Source organism: Thunnus thynnus, chromosome 14 (assembly GCF_963924715.1).
Source record: "Thunnus thynnus chromosome 14, fThuThy2.1, whole genome shotgun sequence".
Classification (NCBI taxonomy): Eukaryota; Metazoa; Chordata; class Actinopteri; order Scombriformes; family Scombridae; genus Thunnus; species Thunnus thynnus.
Window position 1 is genome coordinate 15,913,477 of NC_089530.1, and position 27,522 is coordinate 15,940,998.

Below are 27,522 nucleotides of genomic sequence, written 5' to 3' on the forward strand. Positions count from 1 at the left end.
TTAAAAAACAAAACGTAAACATATCCTGATTCTACAATACAAGTGGATCTGTGTGTGAGGTGTTGTTGTTACACCTATTACAACATACTATATTTCATGAAGCACAGTGTCCGAGCATCTAAAACATTCATATGCATCAATATCCATCTATAAACAGCAGAATTAACATAAGTCTTTATTTTGGTTTCTTTTTATTCATATTTTTTTAATATTCAACAGTTATAAATACAATACTCTGACAGTCACAGTGATCACCTCTTGGGAGTAAGTTTCATATACTTACTTTTCAAACTCACATTTATACCCTGCAACACGTGGTTATATCATACAAAAATAAATAACTTAATTGATATATTTTGCTCATAGATTTACAAATTCACAGTTTTAATCACACTAAACATTCTTCAATAAACTGAAAAGTATCCTTTTAAGATTGTGGTCAGTTGCTTTTTCTTTCCTTTTACACTAGCACAGTGTAAGTCCTAGTATATGGGATACACTGCGATATGAGCTAATTGTCTAAAGATATGATTACTGATTTTATGAAAGGATACTTTTTTTAAACAGACATTTTAGTAATACCACATGTACTGTTGGTACAATAGACACAACAATTTATGAAGACAACACAAATGATATTTGCATAGGAGATTCTAGTTTTACCATAATCTTCAGGAAATCATCAGATAGCCGCATGCTATTTGCAAGTTGACATATAGTGAGATGGTCGGCCATTTATCATAACTCACAGACTACGTTTGCCTCATCACACTGACTGACAGGTGTCATGGAGGAAATGATGCAGATATGTAAAAGAGAGAATGAACCTCTGTGTATGTTTGTATCTCTTTTCCCATATTAACGTTTGCTCATTTACCACCAACCACAACTGCACTGATCGTCCCCCAACAATACATTTACTTTTTTGGCTGATTCATCTCAATTTAGTGCAAAACAACAATCAAAAGCCCAAATTTGGCTTGATTTTTTTTTTTTTACCCACAGAAGCCATTTTGACAGACGTTTTAATAACCTGTGTGTATTGGGTGTTTTTTGTGACAGCAGCAGAAAGGTCTTCTATAATAACCTAACAATTCTAATATTCTCCAAGAATGAGCAGATTAGATTCTCAACAACACTTTTACAAAACAGTATATAACAATACAGGTTTTACGTAACATTTTGTATCATTTTATCACTGTATAGTTTGTGAAGGACTCAAAAGGAATACATCTAAAATCACACTACCACTGTGTTCAATGGCATCAACAGTTTTCTATGATTTACTTTCGTTCTTCAAAGCTTGTGGCTCTGCCTGTGTTGAGGTTTGGGTTTGAGCCTCCACTTTAGTCTGGTCTGGTGCCTTCACTAGAACTTGTGGCAGGGTTTGCTGATGTTTGCTCAGGTCAACTGGTCTCTGCTGTGTTTTGCTCTGCCAGTTTGTTTCCGTTTGTGTATGCATCTCCAGAGTCTGACCCTTTCTTTGCTCTGATGGATTGGCGCTGGAGTTGCATTTATTGCACAAATCCCTCATGTCCAGGAGTCCCTGCACCAGACACTTGACAAATTCTGCTGAGCACGTCTGCGAGCTCTCGCGGAAACTGGACACACAGAAGATGATGTGGTCTGACTGAGGGTTGTAGCACGCGCCGTATCCGTTTGGAACCACGGGTCCGTAGCAGCAGAACATCTCAACAGTAGTGGGAACCTGAGAGAAGAGTGAACACTTCAGTGCTGAACTATGGACAGTTTTACTAGTGTGCTCAAATACTGCTGTAGGTAGAAAGGTTAAGACAAGTATGGGCATAGTTTCGATATGATGTATTAAAATCATATGAGTTTACCTGACTTGTAGAGAGAATGAACTGATTACTGATGAGATAAGCCTCATCTTTGAATATCTCTGGCTTCTCCATGTTCAGTTCATGTGCGATTTCACGTAATCCTAGTAAATGATTGTCTATTCCCATCCCCGTAATTGCCTGAAACGGGAAAAAAGAAAATGCACAAGTATTGTTTTTTACTGTAGTCAAGATTGTAACATAAAATCTAGGCGAGGTTAGAGAATAATTACCAGAATAGTATACTTTGTCTGTGCAGTTATGGCACCTCGTAACAACTCCATCTTTTCTGCATCCTGGAGAAGTAAACAACTGAGAATCAATATGAGGCTATAAAACCTGTTTATTTACAGTAAGCATAGTCTTTCATGGTGGAGTGCATCAAGACAGACTGAAGCTAAAGATTGAATGACACTATTAAAAGTGGAGACAAGTGACAGCCTCACTACTTTATTCAAGCTGAGTTTTTTACTCTGCTGCACCGTTCATTTAGCATCTTACGCTTGTGCTCAGTTTCCCATCAGTCATTGCTTTGAGAAAGGCCAGGGCTTCTGGTGTGGCTGAGCGGATGTTGTCAACTCTGCCTTCCTGAAAACGCCGTATGGAAGCACTCTCATAGGTCGACACAGGTCTGCCATGACATCTTTGGTAACAAAGAGAAAAAGTCTTGTAGTTCTGAGTTGCGGATTAATGTTACATGTAAGAATCAGTCCTGTAACATTTAGCTTTTTACCTGTAGTAGGTTAACTGAAGAGCAACCTGGATGTAGGCATCTGGACTCATTTTCTGCTTTTTGATGAACTCTTTCCCGTAATTGAAGAACTTGTGGACATTCATGTCAAGATTTCTCACCATCCTGGGCAAATAAGAATACATTTTGCTATTAGCAGAAAGCATTTCCTCATTTGTTTGATTTAATAGAACACCAGAGTAAACTCAGACCTCTGGAGTTTGTCAGCAGATGAGGCGAGGAGTTTGTGAATCTCCGTAGTACATTTCCAGCGGAGCCTGCGTGGTGCAGGCAGCTCGCTCACACTTGCAGCCCTCACCAGCTTTGATGGACTGCCAGTCCTGGTGTCACACGGGGATATAATATCAACTAGCTTTTCCCTTTTTTTCCTTTTTAGAAAGTTCTACTTTGTTTTTCTAAATATATATCAACAATGTCACGTAATCATTTTACATTATAGAAATCAAATTATTCTTACATGTATTTGAGCAGATACTCTGTGCACTGCACAAGGACAATCCCTTCAAATGGCGAGTGTTCACACACAACTCCACAGCAGCCGTCAGCTCCTACAACAAACTGACACAGTCACGCGACTTTCAGTGGGGTTTCCTCAAGTTCAACCATACTTCAATACTAGATTAACTAAGATTCAATTCCTGTGTAGTTGCAGTTTCATTAAACTACTTGTGCATTCTGCTATACACTGAAACTACATTTTCCCTCAATACGTTACATCCTGCAGTGAAGGAATTATTTAGAGAACTCTCTACGTAGTGAATATGAGTCATGAAATTCATTCAAGTAGTCTGAATTCTTTATCAAAACACATATATCAAAGTTCATGCAAATTACATTTCTCAGGCTGGGAGCTTATTATCCAATGGTAACTTCCAAGTAAATTCTTAATTTGGCGAGGGATTGGCTAATTACATCCTCTGGCGCTGTAAGAGCAGAACATGAATTTTCTCACTGTCATGTCTGTCATTTTCCTCAGTAATTAAAGAAGTCAATTGACTCTGTCATTCTATAGCATCCATCATTCATCTACACTTTCATCTTTATTTCATTCTTCTTATTAACTTTTTCTCAAATAACTAATTCTCAAATATAATTCAGGGCTCCAGCTCAGAGTGTGCAACAAGTGAAGTGGGGCAATTATTAAAGTAGCCTTACTTGCTAACTGTGCTCGCTAACCTGCATGGGCTTGTCGTACCAGCGGTTGCCCCCATTCTTGGCCACTCCTCCTCCGTGCAGCATCAACATGGCCCGCGTGGTGTCACTTAGCTCAGGCCCACTGGCGTCATCCATACAGACCAAACACAGACAGCGCTCGATCATGTCCAGGGAGTCCCTGTTGGTTGATTCTAGAGCAGAAAAAAGTCAATTTAGTGGGACAAACAGACTTAAAAAGATTGGTATCCACTTGACTTCAGACAGTTTCTAGTGGAAAGAATAGGACTTGTATTAGAAATTCACCTCTCATGAGCACACTGCGAGACTCAGCCCACTCTGTCCGTCCATCTGAAGTGAGAAGACCAATAGGTGGGAGTCGCTCTTCTTCACTGTCAGCCATTTTGACAATCTTCTCCAGCTGAGTCAGCAGGTCTCTTTCATTCAGTCGGCGGAAATTGATCACCACATCCAGCACGAAGAACTGGACAGAGGTTCAGATCGGACACAAGCTGTTTCAGTGCACTTGTTTCTCAAATATCACTTTAATATTAGCTGGGAATCTATGCTGCTCCTGAGTGACTATATGGGCAGTGACATAGGAGGATTTGTTTACTAATGACATGGACACATGGATGTCTGCTTGGCTGTGCGTGGTCAGGGCAATTGATATGTCAAGGATAAATATGGTTTATTAGAACACTGGTCTTGTTTACATAGTTTTAGTTATCATTTGCATCGGTTATGACAGCATTGGTCCTTCCTAAGTAATTGTTAAGATCTGGAAATATGATACGATGAATGACTTCAGCCAGGTTATTTAACCCACTTTATTTGGAGATGAAACTGAAAGTGCGCACACCTGAAACCACACTGAACAGGAAATCACTGTACGCTGGTATACGGTAGGCCAAAGGACCAGGATGTCAGTCTGTAAACTGTGATGGGTGTTTACAATAGACAGTTTGTGGTGAAAAATTAAATGTTTGCCTTTGTTTTCTGCAACCTGGGGATTTGGTTGAAGCCATGTTGCTGTGTTTCCAAGTCCCAGCAGTTGACTTGCTGAGTATAAAGTAATTATTACCAATTAGAATGATAACACAAACTACGCAAATAACAGCCAAGTTGTAATAAATTGGAATTATCCTTTAAGTAAATAAATAAATAAAACTTCCACTCAAAAGTGTCCAGTGGCACCATTTCAGTTTTTTCACTTTGAGGTGAATTAGTTTATATAGTCTACATAAATCTGATGTTGCTGTTCTTGTCTTGTCGAGACATTTGAAGCCGTCACCCTTGACTCTAAGAAATTATAACAATATATACATTTTTCACTGTTTTCGTATATTTTATAGACAAAGCAATTTATCGAGAAAATAATTGTCAGATTAATCCATAAAGAAAATAATTGTTAGTTGTCGCCCTGGTCCATTATCTCTCATCAAAGGACTTAATGGTGGTAATAAGTAAACCCCTTTGATTTCCTGTAGAATTGCAACATAGTGGCTGTGCTGAAGGTTGCTGGCTGATGTGCAAATGTCACACACGCTATACCTAATTAACTTAACAGAGAGCACTTGTTAATGGGCTCTGGCTGTCAATTAGTCATTGAGAGATAAGTTAGCATAGTGCCCGCAGAGCCTGTTTACCGTCAGACTAAAGCTAGAGGTGATCCTTCTACTGTGACAGGAACATGATGTGTAGCCTTATATAAGTAAGTGAATGAAACCATCACTCTAAACGTTCTCTGTTTGATGTTTACTGTGAGGCGATACTCTCAATAAACAACTGTGGATCATCTGTTGTTCAATCTTCTTTTCATTAATGAGTAATACTAGCTTCAAATTATTATTTTAATTACAATACTGATGTTTTTGATCGGTGGATCATTCAACATTTTCACATTTGTATTGGAGCGCATCTGACGTGCTGTGTCACATGGTCTTCATAGGTTGTCATGGAGATTCGTGTTGGCTCATCAACTAATAAGAATGAAAGTTCTTTTCTGACTCCTGATGATTTTTATATGGCTGAAGGCTCTGGAAAAAGCTAGTAAGTGGACCTTGAGTTGGGATCGTTTTATCAAACTGCTATTTCGAAGGTCAAGAATGATTTTTTTATGCTTTATTTATAAGCCAACACAGATAAGAGGTCCTGAAAGTGCTGCACTCTCATGTCAACAGATCCATCTCCATGACAACTGAGCAATCTCCATCCACCGATGAAGACCATGGTACGATATGATGAAAACTAGTAAGTGGACCTTTAGTTGGGATTGTTTTGTCAAACTAGTCTATGACAATTGTGAAATATTTTTGACTGCCTGACCTGGTTTTTACAAGCCACAATGATGTGTTCAGGTTCTGGCATCACACTACTCTCTTGGGCCACGAGTGTGTCCCTCTCAGGCCCCGGTAGGCGGTAGGAGGTGAACAGGCGATAATACTGCTCCATACACAGAGGGGTTCCAGCCAGCTGGCCCCGAGCGTAGTCTACTGGCAGAGCACGTCTACACACAGACACACATGACTTCATCAGGCCTAATTTTTTTACACATCAACCACCAGTGAAATATTTCTGATCTGATTGAATCTCTAAAGTTTTGACTCATTTCTGCTCTCATATATTCACTTACGCATCAAGAAGAGTCTTGTACTCCAAAACTCCAGATATTAGGTGTGCAGCAAACCTAGGGAAGAAACAGCATGCTCTGTAAAATACATCTCAAAACACACACATACTGTACTAGTCACTCTTTACATGTATTCCTTTGACTTTAGGGAATGATTCTGATTTATTGTGTAGCTGTGTTACAGTTAAATGCATAAATGCTTTATGTAAATCATCTGCTTAAGGAGCTGGCCCTAGATCAATACCATTTAAACATACAGCAGCCTTCATTGTCTATTAACTTTGCCACCAGTAGCCTGACCTGGCCTCTCAGCCCTCAAGGCTTCCTGGGTAATGACCCTATCTGTCAATGTGTTGCAAGGAAGTGTTCATTTTGGTATATTCGATCAAAGCCAGTCTTGGAGTAATTCATACAGTTTGACTATCATTTCTTAAGTCTTCATGCCTTAATAATCAAAAATTGCCTGTAGAGTGATGATAAAGAGTTTTTTTTTTATGATCCAACACAAAATGCAGCTTTTTTCTCTTGCTGTGCCTGTTGTAGTGAAAGTCACAAGGCAAGTCTACATCAGACAAAAATATATTCTGTCTGTCCTGTGTTACTGAATCACCCTGTGAGATTTCCCATGACTCATTTTGTCTCTGGGTTGTTCTGTGTCTCATACCTTAAAGAGTCGATGGGAGCTCTGAAGTGCTGCTCTGGGAAAACCATCACAGGACTGGAGTTGACGGGCAGAGCCAGTCTGTTGTTGAGGTACATGTCATTCAGCCAGTAGTCATACACCTACAAAGTGAAATGGAACAATCTGTGAGCTAAATGCAAACAAAAGAGTAGCCCGCCGTCAGTCCCTAATTGATTTGCTGATGTTTCGGTACTTAAACACTAGAAATCAAAATGTTTAAAATAAATCCATAATGTTTTTGGACACTGTAGAATGTTTGTTTACATCACTAATATTTTGGAAACATGTAAAACAGGACTGGAATTAAAATGTGTATGGTCAAAAAATTACTAATCGGGCCTTCAAAACTGCATTATATTGTATTTGTACCATTGTGATTATAAAATGATGAGGGCAAAAAACTTTTCACGCAACTTAACTTCTGATATCTTTTGTTGCATAATACTTGTGTGTTTGTAATGTAGTATTCTAAATCTCAGTATAACCTGATGCTTTAATGCTGCTAATTGCACAGCATATTTTGGGGTGTTTGGTGTGTTTTTACCCAGTTGGCCTTGCTCTCCCTCCTCTCCACGAGTTTGCTCTGCAGTAGCTCCCCCACTCCTCCAGGGGCTCCAAACTGCTTCACTGTGTTTTGGGTTTTATTGAACTGCTCCTCAGTGAGCAGGTGCTTCATGCACCTCAGGTACATGTCCAGTGTGTCTTTCAGGGTGGGGAGCGGCAGCTTTGGCAGACGCTGAAGAAAGTGAGAGATGGAAAACTCTTTCATGAACAATTTTTACTAAATTTGTGTCCACAATTCAGTATAGAAAACTTCAAAGTCTCCAGCTCTGACACATATACATCACATTAAGAAAATAATTTGAATAGATTACTAAATAAGTTTGTATCTGTACTTTTTAAAACTGGAAATGATTTATTTTACTTGACTCATTCTGATGAAAATACAGAAAATTTAATGAAAAGGTGAATTGTTGTTATCAACCTCTTACAAAATCTCAATTTTTAAAACTCACTTTTATGCCCTAATTTTCTTAATGATCTTTAGTTTTATTTGATAAACATCTCTAACGCAAGTGAAATATATTCTATGTCCATATAAGTCAGATAAACATAAGATATTTACATCTCCGCCCCCTAAATCTTTTGAGGGCTCTCGGTCCAGAACTGGCATGTTGGCGGTGCAGAGGGGCAGTCAAGCAGGTTGATTCCCTCAGAGACTCTGTGTCCACAAATAAAATTATATCAGTATTAAGTTCCGGCAAGAGGATGCGCTTTAAAAAACAGACCGTCACTGACAGACGACTGAGAGAAGTTATCTGTAGACATCCTGGTGGAATATTTGAGACAAATGTAGATTGCTAATCAATAAAAAATGAATTACTATACAAAAATACAAGAATGCGCACTTTGTAAGATTTTCACATGCAGCATAATTTTCAAAATAGTTGCCCAAACTTGCGCATTTTATGTTAATAAGCTGTAGAATAATAAATCTACAAATTTGAAATAATCCATCATATAACAATGAAATGTTTACTCACCAGCAAGCAAAAAGCAAACAAACAATCCTACTCGTCCTGAGTCTCAAGCAAGAAGTTTAGGTTTGTTCATCTTGTCTGGAATCCGTTCCTGGCAGAATTTCTTTTAAATTTCACCACCTTAATCATTTTGAGCATCTTTCAACCCCCACAGCATGGCAAGAGCACAACTCCCTCGCTGGCTCAGGAGAGATGCTGAGAGGGTACCTCACCCTCCTTGGCAGCCAGGCTCCTCCCAGAAGTCCTGCTATTCGCCGAGAAGTTTATTTGGCACTTCACATCTTCACCCCACCTTATTTAGACACCGACTGAACGGCTCAGATGCTCGCACTCTGTGCAGAAGAACAATTAGGATGTCTTTTGCATGGACTTCTTGCTTTGGCTATTTGAATGTTTTTTTACATTTTCCATCGAGGCATTTGGGCGCAGACGTTGCTTCCATTTCAATGCATCTGACTGATTTAATTGGCATTGTGTATTTAATATTATATGCAAATATTTGCATTTTTTTGGACAAATTGTTTATTTTACACACAACATCAAACTTCAGGATCCTACATGAAATCAGCACTATATTTTGTTCCAATTGTATTTTTTTATTCGGAGAAGTGACTTTCTCTATAATGGACTGGATTCACTTTCGGTTGTTTTGTATTGCTCATTCAAGGATCACAAAACTAGGTCTTTGTAGGCCTTAATCAGTTTAATCTAATTGACTTCAAAATTATCTAGGAATAGGAAATGTGAAAAACATAGTTTTAAAATTGTGGTTGTATTTATAAAGCGTATCATCACGAGGATTTTGATTTTGTGGATTCCTTCACCTATAAAAGAAAATATATTTCTCTAAACCGCAATGAATAATTTCATGAAATATCTGAAGAAATAATTAACACTGATAATGTCTTTCACATAATATTGATTTAATTATGTACATGAATATACATGTATGTACAGTCGCAGATCATACAATATGCATTCCAGAAGTACATCATCCAAAAATAAACAGACAACAAGACGCAGATCTCAGCTCCATTCCTTCTGTTTTATCTTTCTAAATCTGTTGTGTGACACACAGTATTGCATATCGAGTTTATAGCAGCACAACTCTGGCAAAAATGAATACAGATTACACGCATACATTATAATTGTTCTTTTTTTTTGTTAAAGTACATTTACACATAATCCCTGAATACGATATGGATCCATTTTTCTGATACAGTGATAAATACTGTTAATGAATAGACATCTATCTCAACAAATCGTTCACAATACTCTCACTTAAAGATGAATAAACGCCAGCGCGCGCCTTTCTACTGCACAAGCTTGAAGCTACTTGATTTGACAATACCCGGAGGAACTGTCACCAGAAGCAGTAAATAATTGATGAAGTTACACAATCCTAATCGTGTTATGCAATTGATTGGATCAGACGGGATGCACACAACTCTACATGGGCACTTTGATAGTTTTACACTCAGTTAAAGGTCTTTTACGCGTACTCTCCCCCTGAGGATTCCTCCTCTGAATGGGAGCGCTGCACAAATGTCTCAATGCCATTCTCGTCGATCGTAGTACATAAACCCTTTCTCTTCTTCTCTCGTTGCTCCATCTTAATAGTGTCATACAGTCCTGTTGGGCCATCCTCTAGGAGCATATTTCTCTCGGAGAAAGACGGCTTCATCTGCGTCACGTTCTTCAGCAGAAGGAGCGCCGGTGCGTAAAGTACATTGGCGAGGCCCATGCCTAAGTTGAGCTGAACAAAGCCCAGGTCGTGCACTATCTGTCCAGCCACCACGGGCCCCAGGGCATAGGCCACGCAGTAAGAGATGTCTGCGATGGCGTACACACTGCCGTACACTGACACGTGTCGCACATCCACCAGGAAAGCCAGAGTTGGCAGCAGCGCCGTGTCCACGAAGGCAATGCCAAAACAGATTCCGCACAGCGGGATCATGAGCTGTCCAAAGTTTTTACAGGCTGGCACTGTGCAGGAGCTCGCGCCTATGAACACCATACCTATTGCCCCGTAAAACCACTGGAGGTGGGGGTACTTGGCTGCTAATTTGACAGTGAGAAATACACCTAAGACATGAGGGAAGAAGGCAGGGAACCATGTCATGCCGATCTCCCACTGGCTGGAGTGCATGGTTTCCTCCATCCAGTTGGCAATAGTGGGCTCAAGGAAGGCTAAAGGGATGTTACAAATTGTCAGAGCACCAGCCACTACAGCTATATAGGGATCAATCATCAGTTTATAAATGGGGGTGCCCACTGGCATGTTTTCTCTTTCTCGGTTGGAGAAGGGCTTTAGCACAAGTAGGCACAATATACCATCAGTGAGACAGATACAGGCCAGAATCAGGAAAGGCACCCGCTTCCCTGCGAACTCATAGAGAACCCCTCCAAAGGGGGGCGCCACAAGACTTCCAAAGGAGATGAAAGCCAAGGCAATACCCAGCGCCTTGCTCCTTTCTGCCTCCTCTGTGTAAGTATCTGCGATCAGAGCGATCCCTGAAGTGTCCGCGAAAGCCGAGCCGAGGCCCTGCATGCTGCGCGCCAGGAACAAAGTCGCGTAGTTTTCAGCGAAGGCAAATATAAGGGTGGAGAGAAACATAACATTGAGTCCGATGAAGAGTGGGATATCATAGCCGACCCTGTCTATAAACGTGCCACTTAGCGGGTTCACCAGGAGCTGCAGGATGGCCTTGGAGGCAAAAAGAACACCTATCTGTAGGTCGAAGTTCCCCTTGGCTGCTTTGTGAATGGTGGTGTTAGTGGAGTTGGTGTGCTGCACAGCAGCTTCGGCACGATCCGCTGCATTCTGTAGCTCTTCAAGGTAATCAGGTATAATTGGCACAATTACCATGTAAAGCATATTGTCTAACAAAAGTGCTGTACAGACTATCACTAGGATAAACCGGTTCTTCCGAACTGGGTCTTGCATTACATTGTCCATTTTTTTAGTAGTTCTTTCGCCCATTTGGGACAGTTTGGAGGCGGCAGATTGTGCCATATTAGGGGCTTGTCCCTCTGTGGTGCCCTCCGGCTCCATGATTTTCTCTCTTTCCGGCTCAAGTCTCGTCTTTTCAAAAAGAAAATCGCCTTTCCCCCAGTTGATTTGTCTACAGAATTACTCACACTTGGCACATCTGTTCAGTCTTTTATTAAGTTTTCCTATCCAGCACCGGGAGCCCTTCTTGAGCTAGATAACTTTCCTCTGCTTTACCTCTTCTCTGTCCCTTGCGCCGTCCGTCATCGCACGCGCTTTTCCACTCTTGGAAAACTGACTTGACGTTTTATTCCTGTCGTCCCTAGTTGCTTCATTGTCTCATATTCCGTCATTCAGGTGACGTGCTGGTCCCGGACAGCACTCACAGGTTAGGGATTCAGTGCCGGCTCCATCAGCGCACTCGCTGTTTTAGGTCCGTCTGCAGCGCCTCTCCGGTTCCCAGGCGCTCCCAGCTGTCTCCAGTCACCTGTAACGCTGTGAGCTAAGTCATCATTTCACATCAACCGGACTGGTTTTTGTCGGCCGTGGAAGGAATACACACTGCAGTTTGTTGACTCCCATAGGTGTCCCCCCCCCCCCTCGCTCCCATCCTCGCCCGCTGGCTGTGACGCACAGTCCTGCTGCTCTCTAGCAGATCTTTTATGCTAATTAAACACAAAATCCCGAGTGCACACTGCTGTCCAGCCAGTTGCTTCAAAACAGAACTAAAGATGCTTGCTTCAGTTTTACTGAACCATCTTAATTTGAAATGACAATAATCTCAACTTGATTTAAGTCTAAAAGTAGAATGTTTTTTTTAATCGCTGAAACTGGCAACGTTTAGCTTTTAACTTTACGTGGACTCAGAAAGGAAGGAAGGAAATCTGATGTTATTAAACTAGATCTCTTCAAACAACACTGCTTCAAAGAAGAAGAAATAAAAATACACACAGATTACTGCATTTATTGAAAACAAAACGGATTGATTTCAGCACCAAAGTGGAGTGGACAGCTCCACATACGACGTCCTTGAAAGGAAGTGAAGAAAACTACAAAAATTTGTAATTTCCCCAAATGTATTTCCCTTTAATACAACCTTTCTCTGCATTTTGTTTTCTAGAAGCAAGTTGTTTGTGTCTGACGTTAGTTTAGGATCAAGCCCCCCGTATCTGAACCCCTGATCAGGCTGATGCTGCGCTTTCACCTCCTCTTGTGTGCATGATAAATGTGGTTGGAAGAGAAATATCTTACCACTGCTACTCTGTTTCTGAACAATGTCAGAGCTTGATCTTCACGATCAGTATCAAAATATCCGAGAAAAACTGTTGACTGGATTTCATCCTGAATCTGAACGCATTAACGGCACGTAACTAAAATGTCTTCTTTTGAACCTTTGTTCTTTTTTTTTTTTTTTTAGGATTTTCTCTTTTGTTCTTTTGAACTATTTTAGCTTTTAAATGAACCTCACAAAGTTTAAATGTCCAAGCTGAACACAAATAGCTTCAGTTTAACCCAGAGAATGGCATAATTACTCTCATGTTTGAGTAAACTTCCATAAATCACATTTGTTTCACTGTCACCCTGCATGAGTAGAGTGAACTGGGAGTTGAAAGTTAGTTCGATCCTGCCATCTACTGGCGCAGAGAAGCTCCAGCAGCTGTCACCAGCAGCATTTACTGATCATAGTGAAAGCGATCTACTAATGGAGAGAAATAACTCAATTTAAAATGCAGATCAGCCCCTTTAGAGAACTTTCTTTAATCAATTTTCAGATTGGAATCAACTGTCTTATTAAGGCTTGTTTTAAGATACTGACACCTTTTGTTGGAATTACTTTTTTAAAAAAAGGAAAATTGGATTGTAAACTGTTGAAATTATCCCAGAAAAGTGTTGTCTATTTTCTGTTGCCTTTTTCAGCAGAGCTATTTGTTTTCAGAAAGAGCTAAACTTAAGCTTGGAGATGACAGTAAATGGCTGGTCATGTTTTGTGGTAGATTGATAATTAGAAGTGAAGCATGAGAAAGAACAGTATTGACATCTAGTGGAGAAAGACAGGAACGATTAATTAGAGGAAAACCTCAAATCTTGAACTATGGGCCCATAAAAGTATGAACTCCCCTCTAAATATTTGCAGATATAGAATTAAATCTGCTGATTTTTTTTTATTTTTAGCACTAAAACATGATTTGATGATGATTGATTCTATAAATGTAATGAAAGTGGAGGCAGTTATGTATGTGTAAACATATTATTTATTAATGAGTTTTTTATTGACATCTCAGGGTTTCAATCATGTTTCTTATTGATGCAAAAAGGGAGAAAAAAAATCCCTGTTGGACCACTTTGTGTACGTCATCTGTCCTTGTTTGGCCAGTAGATGTCCTCATATCCCTGTAGATTTCCAGTGAACAAGTAAGGGAATACTTAACTGATTTCCAACTATAACTCTTTATACTTGTCAAAGTGTAACAATACCCACATTACATTGTCAGCACTCTGTATCTTGTAAAAAGGCTTCATATATCAACACACATCGTATACCTGATGATCCAGTCACAGGCTGAGCCAACACCTTTAATGACTACAAGATAAACATACAAGATGTTTAAAACACAAGTTAGACACTGAAATCGGGAAAACTGTGAGAGTGATAACTTTTTTTCCTGCTGCTCAGTGTGTGAGTGCACAATCAGATGTGTGTTTGTTCATTTAGATCCCTGTTAGCAGTTGTATGACAGCAGCTGATCATCCTGGGATCCATATGAAAATATGCTGCAACGATTACTCAATTAATTGGCAACTATTTTGATCATCGATTAATCATTATTTTCAGTTTTTTTTTTTGCAAAAATATAAAATATTTGATGGTTTCAGGTTCTAAAATTTGATTATTTCCTGTTTTTCCTTGTTGTCCATGATAGTAATTTGAATCTCTTTGTATCAAAGATGAAAATAATCATTAGTTGCAGCCCTAATGCAAATCGGAACGGCTTACACTCAACTCACAATTGCATAATAACAATGACAATACAACAGGCAACACCAAGCTCATATATGCATTGACACAACCAATTATAATGACATGATACCCATATGATATCCATACAATATAACATTACATACAACATCAGGTACAACACAAGAAAGTGCAGACAACGTCTGAAAAAATAAGTACTGTCATAATGACAAAGACTAAATGGCAAAAATTGTTTAACTTTATCTGCGGTTCAATATTTTCAATATTATTTTTTAAACTAGACCCACTATTTTCTTGAGCAGTCAGTCAAGTTTTTGGATTCCATTCATACAATGCTTGATATATGACAGTATGTTGGATTGGATTTGTGCAATATAAACATTTATTTTAGTTATTATCTTATCTGTATCTCTCCTCTCTTTAGAGATCCAGGACTGTTTTTGTACACACAGCATATAATGTTGAATCATCTGCATCTATAAGTATGTCAGACAGCTACAAAGGTTGATTCCTGAAGTAGTTCAGTGGTCCTGAGTTGAGAGGCATGAATGTGCCTTGAGACCGTCAAAGAAAAGTAAATACAGTGCTCTGCCTTGTTCAGTTCCAGCCTGTCGTTTCCCTCTAGAGGCTTTGTTTGACGTAAACAGGTTAAATCCAGGCAATGAATGTTAGGAATCCAACCAAAAAGGGGCTCAAAAACTTTCTGTTTTATTTTTAGACTAAATGTTACGTCACAGTAGTGAGAGAACAGCTTTAATAATCACATTTATTTCCCTCAGTGAACAAACTGTAACTGGAAAGCTTAAGCAGAATCATGAAGGCCTAAACTCGGTGTAGGCTCCTGGTTCACCCGAGAGACACAAACAGACAGCCAAGAGTTACGGGTAAACAACCACAAAGATTCAGTGTAAACACTTTTCAAACTTCACCAGTCACCCCTTTTCACCTTTTTTTCTGGAAAAAAATGTCAGTTTTCAGTTCAGTGTCCTCTTGGCTGTTGTCAGGGGTGGAGTCAGGACTGTCCTCGTAACTGGATTGGCTGTGTTGGGGTGGGGGGATCAACTTTTTTTTTTGCTGTTTTCCCGGTGACTCTGCTCTGATCTGATTTGAAACCAAGCTCAGGAGATTCAAGATCACCACGTAATCTTGTGCAGTTGCCAAAGTATTAATTTCTAATGGTCATGCAAAATCCCAAGCCACTGCAGCCAAATGCACACAGCCTTAACACCAGAAATAACCCTGGTGGTGACACTGAATGGTTACAAAATGAAGTTATTTTTACATAAACTGAAATCTGTAAATGGATAGATTGAAAGTAAAGATTCAGAAAATAGCAACAAGTTGCCTGCCGAGGCAGAAAGTAGGGCAGAGATATGTCTGTAAAGGCCTTCAAAAGGCAAATTCCTCGATTATCAGACTATCAGAGTTCACATGATTCCAGCTGTAGCAGATAGTGGTGGGAGACCTGCTGAAATCCTTTTATTAAAGAAATGTATCACTGCCACAGTGGAATAACACAAGTAAAGATAAAAGTTCAAATATTACTGAGGTAAGGGTCAACAAAAGTTAGCAGTGCAAACTTAAACAACACACTAAACAGAAGTAGTGTTTTTAGGTTTTCTTGTATCTCCAGTTTTGGGGATTTTCATGCTTTTAGAACAACTGAAAAGAGGAAGGAAGAAAAGAAGGAAGGATAGAAGGAGGGAGGGGAAAAGGGAAATAAAGAAAGAAGGAAAGGAAATTGTAAAAAAGTACTTATTGTGAGATAGAGCAAAGTTATGGTTAACTTTGGGGAATATTTTATGCTTTAAAATCAAACAGAGAAAGGAAGAAAAGAAGGAAGGGTTAATTGAATAAAAGAGTGGAATATGGAAAGAAGGAGAAAAAGGAAGGAAGAAGGAAATCAAGGAAAGAAGATGGGAGAAGGTTTTTTTTGTGAGACGTCCTTAAAAGTTGAGTTGGATGTAGGAAAATCTACTATTTTTCATTCACAGACTGTGAAGCCACCTTTCTGTTGTGAGTTTCACATTGGACATACAAAATTAAGTCTTGGCAGTAGTAATACTGTGTTTGCAAGTTTGCCTCTTATTACTGTAATCTGAAATAGGAAAGAAACAAGTAGATACAGCCATCAGATAAACGCAAAAGTGCTTGAGTAAATGCAGTTAGAGAGAGGAGAGTGTACTGATCACAGATGGAAATGGAAAGCGATGCAATATTAAATATACATCCTTTACTTGGTGCTGTACGTATTCTGCATTTGAAAAAGCAAGAAAAGTTGATTGATAGCATAATCCATGTAGCTGAATGGATTAAAAGCAACAACATCCCCATGTGTGAAATCCATTCATTTAATCAAAGCATAGTGCAGCTGCTGTTAATGCTGACTGCGGAGTTTCATATTGACAAAAGAGGAGAATTGCATGTAAACATACCGCCCCTGCATGAACACAGATAAAGTTTGTCACCTTTGGTCAGTGTTTGTTCTTTTTAAATGTGTTCTTTAAATAAACTGATTTGACCTTTAGTCTCAGTGAATCGGCAACAGGTAGGAAAATGGCACCTCATCATGCAGTTAAGTTTGGTAAATGAAAGGAAATAGTGTGAAGTGTTCTACATGCGTTTGTGAAGACTCAAAAGAACCATCAGCACCATCTCTGATGCCATGAAATGATCTTAGCATCATGACTGTAACAGTAAAAATGGTCCTGATCTTTGTGACATTCGCTGCTCAGCAGAGTGTTATATATTTCTCTACAACCTGTTGTATTCTCTGTGTGCTCTTGTGTGTAAGTCAGGATGTGAAAAGTGTGAACTGGTCACAATATTGTCCACCGTATACTGGTCAAAGTGAGCGGTTTATTGAATTAAAACAGCGATTTCTAAAGAGCAGTGACGCACAGCCCTACTTTAATCCAGATTACACTGAAACACTAATCCTGTAAAAATACTGTTTCTTCTAAACAAATAATATGTTTTTTCCCCTAATATGTAACTTGTTAGGTGTATATTTGTTGTGTAAAGATGTGTATACAATGTTGTTACATCTCCATTTTGTTTCATGTAAATCCTGCTGCATTCAAATGGCGTGATTTCTCAAGTTCAATGAATTGATTGGAAGAGCAGCTGTGTTCAGTATTACCATTGATTGTCCTGTGGCTGCTCAACAAGAGGATGTGTGTTGGTGTGCATGTGTATGTGTGTGTGTGTGTATATGCAGTTTTATGGGGTCGGGGTTATATAATCGGCTTCACATCTGACAGCTAAGATCACTAACAGAGTAAAGCAAAGTGTGGTTGACCTGAGGCAGCAGACCGACATTTCACCTCGTTTTTTTTTTTTTTTGCGCGCCTGGCTGGATGTAAGGTCAATCACGAGGTGTTGTCCGTCTGATTCTACTAAACACTGTGATCCAGTTTGATTGGTGTTGATTTGGCAAAATTATGCGCTACACGTTGGAGGGAAGACTCTATTCTCTCCACTCCTCACTGAACAGCTACTTAATTCTTTGCACAGGAAGGATTAAGAATAAGGCTGACTGGGGGAACTGTTAAGTTTTTGCCTCTTTGAGTTGAGTCTGGCATAAATGTTGTATATGTTTGCCACCTATATGACTTACTTAACTAAGTTAAATAAAAGAGAGAGAAAAATGCTACAACCTAACCTCTATTCTTGACTAATAATGCACCTTTTACAAGGGTTTATAACTAATGACTTTATGGTTAATAAATAATTTAATAATGTTTTTAGCCAGTTGTTGTTATTAATGGCGTATAACTGATCTATAAAGCATTAGTACAGTAAAGTTAGTTACAATTTATACATCTTTTATAAAGGATGCCTTTTTAGAAAGTGGTACCATGTGATTATAATCATTTTTTATATTCTTCCAATTCTAGCACGTATTCAACAGCTAGTTAATGAAGCATAGTTTAACATGAATAAACCGCATGTTATTTACCTACAGTCAGCTGATTCTTCTAATCCACAATTGGAAATTGTTACTGTGACGTTGCTACTGCAAGGCACATCAATACAATTGATCACATGATCTTTAGCTTGTTGTTGATTGGTAGGATTGACAGTTAAACCAGTTCTATGTTGTTTTACAATCATCCTCAGCATCCCCTACATTATTTATTTCTGGAAGAGTCCTCACTCCGTTTGATTCTCTCTCTCTCTCTATCTCTCTCTCTCTCTCCTGCACTCATGGTCATGCTGCTGTGTAATCCTCTCAAAAGGCCCATATGAAAACTTCATTGGTTGACCAGACATAATCCTCAGTGAACTCTAAGTACCTGAATATGTTTGATTGTAAGGGAGGGAAAGCCGATGGGGGGAAAAAGGCAAACTACGGTCTGCCAGACATTTGGATTCAAAGTATAACATAATCCAGCGGTGATTTGACGCAAGTCTCTGGCGAATGTGGTTTAAGCAATTTATCTGTGAATATCAGTTGTGGTGATAAATTATTATTAGATACTATTGCACGTTTAACATGAGGGAGAAATTTTAACATATTATATATACCTCCATTGGGTGAACAAGGAATCCCTGTTATTATACAAAATACTCTGTACAAACATTATTTACCAGTTCACAGAGGCCAAGAGATGTTTGTTTTCTAAGTTAAAGGAAAAAAGTCCAACTGACTAGATCTAGATGGGTTTATTACTTTTTTACTTCGATGTGAAGTTTATTTTTCTATTTATTTATTGCATAATATTCTTTGAAACTCTAAAAATCCATTCGTGTTGACAGATGACCATGTTTGCCTACAGCGGTTTAGGAAGTGGGGTCAAAGTAACTCTTCCCGCCAGATGACAGCTCCATATGTCCATCAGTATCTGGGGACTTTGATGTTCATGTCATGAAGGTTCTGGTGGACGTTTTATACCAAATATAATTAAAATAATCTGTACAGGACTGATTCATGTGGCAAAATTTCATCCTTAATTCAAATTAATTTCTTTGACATCAGAAAAGTGTAATCCATAGTGTTTTCAGGCAGATGATTGAATTAGCTGGAGTAAATGATGCTACAGGGGCCGGGTTTGCCCGCTGCACATGTGTCATTACCACATAATTATGCAACAGCCTGCTTCACTGACAGGCTGCTGTCAATTAATCTGCTTAGAAACACCAACTGGGAGCTTCTACTGTACGTTGCAACCTCTGGGTGTTATCTTCATCATGCTTGTTGAATGTCTACTTCACTGTGATTGCGCTGACACTCATCAGTGTCATTTGAAATGTCACCAGCACTGTGGATATGTTAAATCTTAGTTATTAATAGTAGTTGCGTAGCATGCATTAGATGAGCACCCCACTGCTTTTTTGATTATGAATAATGCAAAAAAGACAAAGAATTTATACCATTTCAATCATTTATTAATTAAACAAGAATTGCTGGATCTTTGCAAGTTGTTAATATTTCAGTTTAATCTCTCTGTGGAGGATCACATTCTTTGAATTATAAACAGCAAATGGACAGACAGTACATTTTTTCAAACCATGACAAATAAGATTGGAAATATAAGTCTGTAGAGTTTACAAGATTCTTAGGGATCAATGCTAATTGTCACCTGGGCTCCAGATGTTCAGTCAACTACTAGCTAATCTTTATAATGTTCAAAGAATTGCACACTTAAGCTATTTGTCCAATTACATGGGAGAGTTTGGGTGTGAATGGGCCTGTTTGTGCTGTTGAGGATTTTCATCATGATGTCACAAGCCATATGCATGCGACATTTATAGAAATGGGACATGTTAAAAATATCCCCTTTTTGGATCAGCGGCTCTTGTAATGATGTTATTCAATTTAGAAACACACTCTGCTCAAGTCAGGCTTGTTGTATGTTTCTTTTATGTCAACAACATACCTTGTTATCCTGTATTATACTAAATCATATGCTATATTAAAACAATGCCACAACGGTGGATTACTTGGTTTTTGAAACCTACTGTAAGAATATTGATTATATGATAACCAGTTTGTTATTGTGTATTGCTTAACCTTGTGGTCAGACAATACATTTCAAAAAAATAATTGCGAAATGTCAAAGCAATACCCTGTTTCTACCGTAAAGTATGTGAGGAAACAAAATTATACATAACAGGAAAAGTAATATTCATATTATTTCATGATTGCAACAGTCAAATAGGTAAATTAAATAGTGTTTCAATCATGAAGACATTACGTAGCAGCCATGGCTACTTCAATTTCAAAGCCTACTAAACCAGGAATCATTTATAAATTCTATTAAACGAATACCAATAATCAATTCCTGCTTCTCTGATTTGGATTCTATTTATATACTGCAGAGAGTGTTGCCTTTATTCTATATGCAAATCTGGAGACGAGAAGCACGTCCAGTTAATCTACAGCCACGGACTAATCTCTAAGTTGTCGTGGGGGCTGTGTATTGAAGAATGGTCCTCTTGTTTTGAGGATTAGTGCTGTTCTACTCTGGATACAGAGATCACTTCTGACCTCACAGAGCGTGACGAGACATCAGTGGCATGCACACACTTTCAGACAGGGGCAGTAAACAAAGAAGGATGCCTTCCTGTCATGTCATGTCCCCAGAGAGGGTACAAACTTCATAAATATGATTTTTTTAGCTGCATTAATATCTTTTAAGGCATCCCCTCTTTGACCAGAGGATGGAGAAAGGCAGTTTTTGAGGAGAAAAATGACTTGAATGACTGAAAGGGACATTTTGCACCCAAGAGATACTAAAGGATGATTGACAGGGCTCAGATGATTGCCTTTTGGCAACAGAGGTGTTGGCAAGTGGACCAGTTATTTATATCATGCTTCTGCTAAAAGAAAAGTAAAGCTACATGAATGTTTGAGGTAAACAATTTAAAAGATTAAACGCCAATATTCGCTACATAATTTGGGTTTAAAGTCCATACATTACTTTCTTTGTAGGACTGCTTGTATTTTAAGTCAATCTTGGAAATAACTGAATATTTCGATGACATGGATTATGTCTGTTTACAGTAAGAGTTTCTTATGATGAACTCAAAATGAAAGTCATCCCTACTAAATAACAGAAATCACATTAGATTTCACACTGAACCCAGAACACCAGATAAATCACATGTTTGTTACAGAAGTAGCCAAATCCAAAGTTTTGCTGCATTTACAGTACAGTAGCACCAGTAGTCCCTCTCAAGAGTAACTGTTTGGACATTTTCAATTTACTTTTTTTTTTTTTTTTTTTTTTTTACAATATGCCGATTCAATTTTTGTTCATAAAATCCATTATGAAATACAACTGCAGAAACAATGGACAACAAATCCAGTACGAGGGACAATGACTACCACTGTTCAAGACACAACACATGCACATACACTCACTCACAAACAGAAACATCTAGGTACCTGTGAGAAACCACCAGGACAGAAAGTGTGTACAATTATTGCATGCTTAGTTTATTTGGACTTGTTCTCAATTTGAGGCACATCAATCTTTTCCCCGGTGAGGAACTGCCAGATGCCTCCTCTGTAGTTCTCATTTCCCAAAGCGTACAGGAAGACGTTAAAGGTGGGAGAGGTCTTAGCCAGGATAGGAGCGATCTGCAGAGACAGGTGCAAGTATAAAAAGGTTGTTGGTGCTCAAAAGACCTCAAGAAGCACTACAGATTCTTATGAAAATGCACCAAAATACAGTTATCAAGCAGAACTGTTAATTAAAGCCACTATGTGTAGAATTCTTATATGATTATATCAGAATTCAGATGATTCTGATGGATTTTGTTTGTAGAAAAATGAGACAATCCTGGTGCAAACTGGTGTGGTCTACTGTATGTGTTGTTTTTTGCCCATTTATTTTATTATTAGTTGGCTCTGCATGTCTGTTTTGATTCCACCACAGGGAGCGCCAAAGTCAGAAATCTTCAAATTCTACACATTTTTGCGCTTTAATGAACATTTTATTTTTTCAAGCTCCTTATTCAAGTCTTTGCATCCTTTTAAGAAAAATAAAATATTGCAACTTGAGGCAATACAAACAAACATAAACAAAAATTACATAACCAACGTAGCTTAAGGTCTTATGGATAAGGACAAAGATTTAACATTTTACTCTATATGTGTGTATATCCAGTGTGTGAGCTGCTTATATGAGTTTCATTTTAAAATATATTCATTAATATGTCTGAGTTGGAGGGTATTTGTGTGCATGTAGTTGTCCTTACCATCCTGAGCTTAGGGGAGACCAGGTTGGCATTCTCCACAGCGGCGTAGAAAGCCAGGACACCGTAGGGACCCCAGCAGAACAGCATAGTCTTTAGAGGAGTGTTGGGGTTAAACTACAGGGGGATAAATGTAGAAAGGAGAGAGAGAGAGAGAGAGAGAGAGAGAGAGAGAGAGGATCAGAACAAGAATGATTAGTTACCGATCAACCATAAGGAGTGGAGGAGACAAATATGCCTTGTGTCATGAGGATTTTTACTTGGGGGCAAGTCACACGGCTGGGATAATGTCTGGGAGAAAAACAGTATCTGTGTTCAGATCATTCATGCTCACTTAGACAACAGAACCAGCTAGAGAGTTAAGAGGCAGGTTGCTATAATCCACAGGCCAAAGCAGGCATTATTCTGAGTGTTGAGTTAACCCCTTAAAATCCAGTTTTCCCCTTTAGTTTTTTATAGCTGCACCATTCCATCAAATGGAAATATTGCAGGTATCTTGAGCATCATTTTATACACATTTCTCCAAAATTCAGCCTGACATATTTGGGATCTTTGGATTCCCTCTAGACTTCAAAAAGAAAAAAAGTTCTGTGGGTTGGACAAATTAGTTACAGAGGCATTTGAGGGTTTTCATAAAGCTACATCAGAGACAACATCTCACTACTTCTTGGCCATGGGACACATCTGGACAATGTTATTCCTCCCAGTTTTACAGCGTACATGTCATGTGCTTCACATATTGGGTGGTGTGTGACTATAAGCTTTTTCATGGTTACATAATTGCATTGTTCTGGTGGAAGGCTTGGTGTATCTGCAGCCTTTTGTGCTTGCAATGAAAGCGTCTGCAGCCAACTCAGATGACTGTGAGTAATAGGTTTATGCAACATAAAGTAATGCAACCTGGTTCAACCCCTGAGGAACTCCACTACTAAACTTGCTCTTTGGAAATACATTACTCTTTTCACAGCGCACCAGTTACTGTCCGCATTCCTGAATAAAGCACTCGGTCTTCCCCCTGTAGCAATGACCTATATCTGTCACAGTGAGCAACCTCCCTATTCACACACCCCATTTTGTTCCTCTGAATACAGACCACACCAGGAATTTGTGCTTGAGCCAGGAAGAGATTAAATAGATGTCAATATATGGAGAATTCCTCTGATTCCTCCCAATAGGTAACTTCAAAGCAGGAATAATCCTAATGTTGTAAGAATTTGTGCATAAAGCATAACTCTTCTGTTAGTTATGACTGCCAGTTTCTTGTATTTCAGAATGATTTCTATTTCTACCTGTGTCAAGCATGTCATTAAATTTGGTTTTGGAGCAACTGAAGCATGAAAAACATAAAATTGCTGAAGGCGAACCACTTCTAACCCTTCTGTATGTTGTTAGAGCTGTTGGATTTCATTGTTTACTTACCCTGGGGTTTCCAGTCTTCTTAAATTTCTGTGCAATGGACTGGTAGGAGGACATGACAACAAACATCTGGATGGCCATGTTGAAGATGCTCATGGGGATCAAGTAGGACACATAGTTTCTGCGGGAGGGGGAAAGAAATGAGCAAAAGGCATTAGGCAATAGAGGATACAAAGACGTCTATGTTTGTCTTGATAACATTGTGAAGAGTGTGTTCAATACCTGTCTCCCTTGCTGTAGTCCAGAGTGCAGCAGGTTCTGAGGGGCTCGTAGTCGTACTCTCCCCAGCCAATGAGAGGCATGGCGGACCAGAAGGCGGTGAAGAGCCAGATAAATATAGCCAGAGTGATGGCGCTGCTCCACTGCAGCTTTGTCCCTGACGAGAACAAGGTCAAAACATTTATTACCATTGTCTTTAACACCTCCAACAATATGAATCCATGCTAAACTACATGCTTATTCTCAATCTAGTAAAGTACTGTTAAAGCACTACTTTTTAATGATAGCAAGACCAATATTAAATCATGCAGGCAGAGCTGTTTGTTTTAACACCGGAGTAACTAGCTGTCTTATAACCACAGTGAAAGGTGTGAGAACTGCAATTCAGGTGTTGAGTCAGTTCCTCCTTCTCTTGTATCCTGCTATTAATGATGGCTAAAAATAGCAGCAGGTCTTACTTTCCTTCTTGGTGTCATGGTACCGTAAGACAAAGGTTTTCTATTAACACTGAAGTCTCCCAGGTAGCAATTTAAACACAATTTTCTTATCTGCCTATAACTACTGCTCAGTTTTTTATATTAATAGTACACTTTGTCTGTTATTATTCGAACATGGTGATAAGAACAGTCTGTTGCAAAGACAAAGACAACAGGCCACTTGTTGACCAGCTGGCCTCTTACGGCTGTTGACAAAGAAGAAAAACCTTCTCAGTGTGTGTGGCTGTCATGAGTGTGTGAGTGACTGAATGAGCATGTGTTGCACGGGGGAGGGAAAGTGGAATGCATCTGTTTTTTGTTTTTTTATTTGTTTGTCTCATTCATTTCCTGCTGGGCAGGGATGGAAGCAGGTGTGACTTACTGGTGCAGTACTGGTGGTATCTGTCCCAGGCGATAGCGGCTATGAAGTGGATGCTGGCGAGAGCCGTCATGAAACCCTGGAAACCGTGAGTCTGGCATCCGTCAGAGCCATAAGGCCAATACCTGGAGACAGATGGTATGTTTGTAAATTAGTTTATTCATTTAAATAGAATGAGTAGAAATAGTAGCCTTTTGGGTGAGCCATTATGACAATCAATTAATTTACTTCTTTCAGACAATGGGTCTATATATAAAAAAAACTATATATATACACGTATATAATTTAATTCCTGGACACATGATCACTGTGGACAGCATCCCCCATCTCCTGATTACAGCTTGAAAATCCTCTGCACATCATGACATAGGCTTTAGCAGTGTATTGACCGCTCCCCCTCCTCTACACAATAAGAAAAGACTCTCCAGCGTGGTACCGACTCCACAGCTCCATTTTTATTCATGTCAAGGACTGGTAGTCAGTATTGACAGCGGTATTATTCGCTCATTATATTTCCTTTTGGCCACATATAGCCAGAGCTTGATCTTCATTATGAAATAGGGGGTGGGGAGGTTGGTTACATCACTCACCTCAGGAAGCTGGAGAAAGCAGCGATGGTGGCGTTCATAGAGATGCCCATGTCAGCCAAGGCTAAACTGAACACTAGGAAATTGCTGGGGGTCCTCAGCTCTCTCACTTTAAGGAAGGCGACGACTGTCACCGCATTTAGAAAGAAGCCCAAGAGACCTTTGGTGGAGCAGAAATAAACACGAAAGAGCGTGAATGAATGAGCTCAGTAATGCAGCCATGAATGGAAATCAGTGAGCATAGCGATGCTTGTTATTGTTGTTGTTGTTGTAGATGATGATCATGCAGCTCCGTGATATTTTTAACATGAGCGTAAACATCTTTGCAAACATCGACACACACCCACACCCACCCACACACAAACAGAGTCGTTTCTTTCTTTTACGCGCTATTATAAGTGAATGTTAATTTGCGAGTTTAAACAGAAGTCCTCCCACTATATCACACTGTCAGTGGCCGGGCTGGCCGCCCGCTCCTGTCATAGGTTAATGTTACACTCAGCTGATGCAGCCCTCGTAGTATTTGGCCGAATTCCAGCACAAAACGAAAACACTCACCCTCCACCAGCAGACAAGATCCCAGGGAGAACACATCGAACTCGGAGAAGCCATCCGGTAAAGGGTAAGACGAGACCATCCTGAAGCCGATTTGACACAACAAAAGTGCAGCTGTCACACACTTTTCACTCCTCTCTATCCGCTCGTTTACGTTGTGCCTCAGTGTGACCGAAGGAAGCCAGCTTTTAAAGGGGCATTTCACGTGAAAAGCATGCACTTTATTATGTAAAGCCCCCCTCTCTCTCGCGCCCCAATCCGTGCAGGAATGTCTTAATGATCATAACCACACAAACCGTAACCCTTAATGCGTATTTGCCCACCGCAACAGTAAAGCCCTCAATTAGTTACACAACAAGCCTTTGTGTCTTTGCTTGTGTGTCCCGGTGAGGATGCAGCCGCTGCTGATGTCAGACGATGGATACGTTTGATGCAGCCCGTAACACCGCGTCGCTTTAAGGAGACACAACAGGTGTCTGTAAAGCTGCAGCCTCCTGCCAATCAGAACTGCACCCACATTGAGTGAGAAAACAAAATCCTCCAACTGTAACATCAAAAGATCCCCATTCATTAACTGCAACAAGGATTCCCTTTATTCTTAGAGCTCTGTGTTTTTGCTGCAAGCTGAGCATGAGTGTTTGATTTCAAGGTTACATCCAGAGGCTACAGTGTTAAAATATGCTTGTGAATGAGAGTTAAGGCATATGGTTTGAGCTGTCATCTGCAGGCAAAAGATAAGAATAAGTGGTTGATTATTCTCAGATTGCCAGCGTTTGATATGCACACCAATGCTTTGCAGCTCATGCACAGTTTATGTTTAAAACAAAAAAAAAGTATGTGATGAATTTCAGTTAATCACAGGAACCCTGCCCATTCACTGATTAAGGAAACAAAGTGATTAGTGTAAATACACTACTGAGGATCCATGTTGGTCTGTATCTTTGTAATCCTTTGTCCCATATGGCAGGACTCTGTTTTGACGAGTGGATGTGAAACTTCAGTGCCCCGCAACAGCATTTGTTTTGTTGACCGTGCTTCTGTTTTTGTTTTGTGCACAGAATAAAACTTTTGACAGACACGCTGACCTCAAGAGATTAAACCAACTCTGGTGTCTGCC

At 39.4% G+C, this 27,522-nt stretch overlaps 3 protein-coding genes and 1 long non-coding RNA gene across 4 annotated transcripts; 1 reads left to right on the plus strand and 3 right to left on the minus strand.

The window, feature by feature from the left end:
- chata (choline O-acetyltransferase a) lies at nucleotides 1–8,719 on the minus strand. Its single transcript, XM_067610196.1, has 15 exons — nucleotides 8,603–8,719; nucleotides 8,185–8,280; nucleotides 7,603–7,794; nucleotides 7,041–7,159; nucleotides 6,380–6,433; nucleotides 6,073–6,253; nucleotides 4,051–4,228; nucleotides 3,769–3,938; nucleotides 3,050–3,150; nucleotides 2,784–2,912; nucleotides 2,575–2,697; nucleotides 2,343–2,484; nucleotides 2,075–2,137; nucleotides 1,845–1,982; nucleotides 1–1,708 (listed from the first exon to the last, which is right to left on the minus strand). The coding sequence occupies exons 2-15, from the start codon at nucleotides 8,230–8,232 to the stop codon at nucleotides 1,277–1,279; spliced, it is 2,070 nt and encodes a 689-aa protein (XP_067466297.1). The 5' UTR covers nucleotides 8,233–8,280; nucleotides 8,603–8,719; the 3' UTR covers nucleotides 1–1,276.
- Nucleotides 7,045–25,330, plus strand: LOC137197083 (uncharacterized). Its single transcript, XR_010931347.1, has 3 exons — nucleotides 7,045–7,129; nucleotides 24,430–24,579; nucleotides 25,244–25,330. It is a non-coding gene; the product is annotated as an uncharacterized lncRNA (long non-coding RNA).
- Nucleotides 8,289–12,130, minus strand: slc18a3a (solute carrier family 18 member 3a). The gene has a single exon (XM_067610199.1). It carries the CDS (start codon nucleotides 11,652–11,654, stop codon nucleotides 10,092–10,094), a length of 1,563 nt encoding a protein of 520 aa, XP_067466300.1. The 5' UTR covers nucleotides 11,655–12,130; the 3' UTR covers nucleotides 8,289–10,091.
- rgra (retinal G protein coupled receptor a) lies at nucleotides 21,992–26,720 on the minus strand. The gene is made up of 7 exons (XM_067610200.1): nucleotides 26,409–26,720; nucleotides 25,854–26,010; nucleotides 25,267–25,388; nucleotides 24,412–24,565; nucleotides 24,193–24,310; nucleotides 22,777–22,890; nucleotides 21,992–22,156 (listed from the first exon to the last, which is right to left on the minus strand). The coding sequence occupies exons 1-7, from the start codon at nucleotides 26,485–26,487 to the stop codon at nucleotides 22,013–22,015; spliced, it is 888 nt and encodes a 295-aa protein (XP_067466301.1). The 5' UTR covers nucleotides 26,488–26,720; the 3' UTR covers nucleotides 21,992–22,012.
- Nucleotides 26,721–27,522: the final 802 nt, after the last annotated feature.

What these genes read in the sequence shown, in the direction of transcription:
- chata (XM_067610196.1), bottom strand. Translation starts at nt 8,232, where the DNA reads ATGCCAGTTCTGGACCGAGAGCCCTCAAAAGATTTAGGGGGCGGAGAT. An exon ending in AAGATTTAGGGGGCGGAGAT is followed by an intron (nt 7,795 to 8,184) that starts GTAAATATCTTA and finishes CACTTTCTTCAG; the next exon opens with CGTCTGCCAAAGCTGCCGCT. An exon ending in CTTCAGTTAACCTACTACAG is followed by an intron (nt 2,485 to 2,574) that starts GTAAAAAGCTAA and finishes TTGTTACCAAAG; the next exon opens with ATGTCATGGCAGACCTGTGT.
- slc18a3a (XM_067610199.1), bottom strand. Translation starts at nt 11,654, where the DNA reads ATGGAGCCGGAGGGCACCACAGAGGGACAAGCCCCTAATATGGCACAA.
- rgra (XM_067610200.1), bottom strand. Translation starts at nt 26,487, where the DNA reads ATGGTCTCGTCTTACCCTTTACCGGATGGCTTCTCCGAGTTCGATGTG. An exon ending in ATACCACCAGTACTGCACCA is followed by an intron (nt 24,566 to 25,266) that starts GTAAGTCACACC and finishes TGTTCTCGTCAG; the next exon opens with GGACAAAGCTGCAGTGGAGC. An exon ending in AGAAGACTGGAAACCCCAGG is followed by an intron (nt 22,891 to 24,192) that starts GTAAGTAAACAA and finishes ATCCCCCTGTAG; the next exon opens with TTTAACCCCAACACTCCTCT.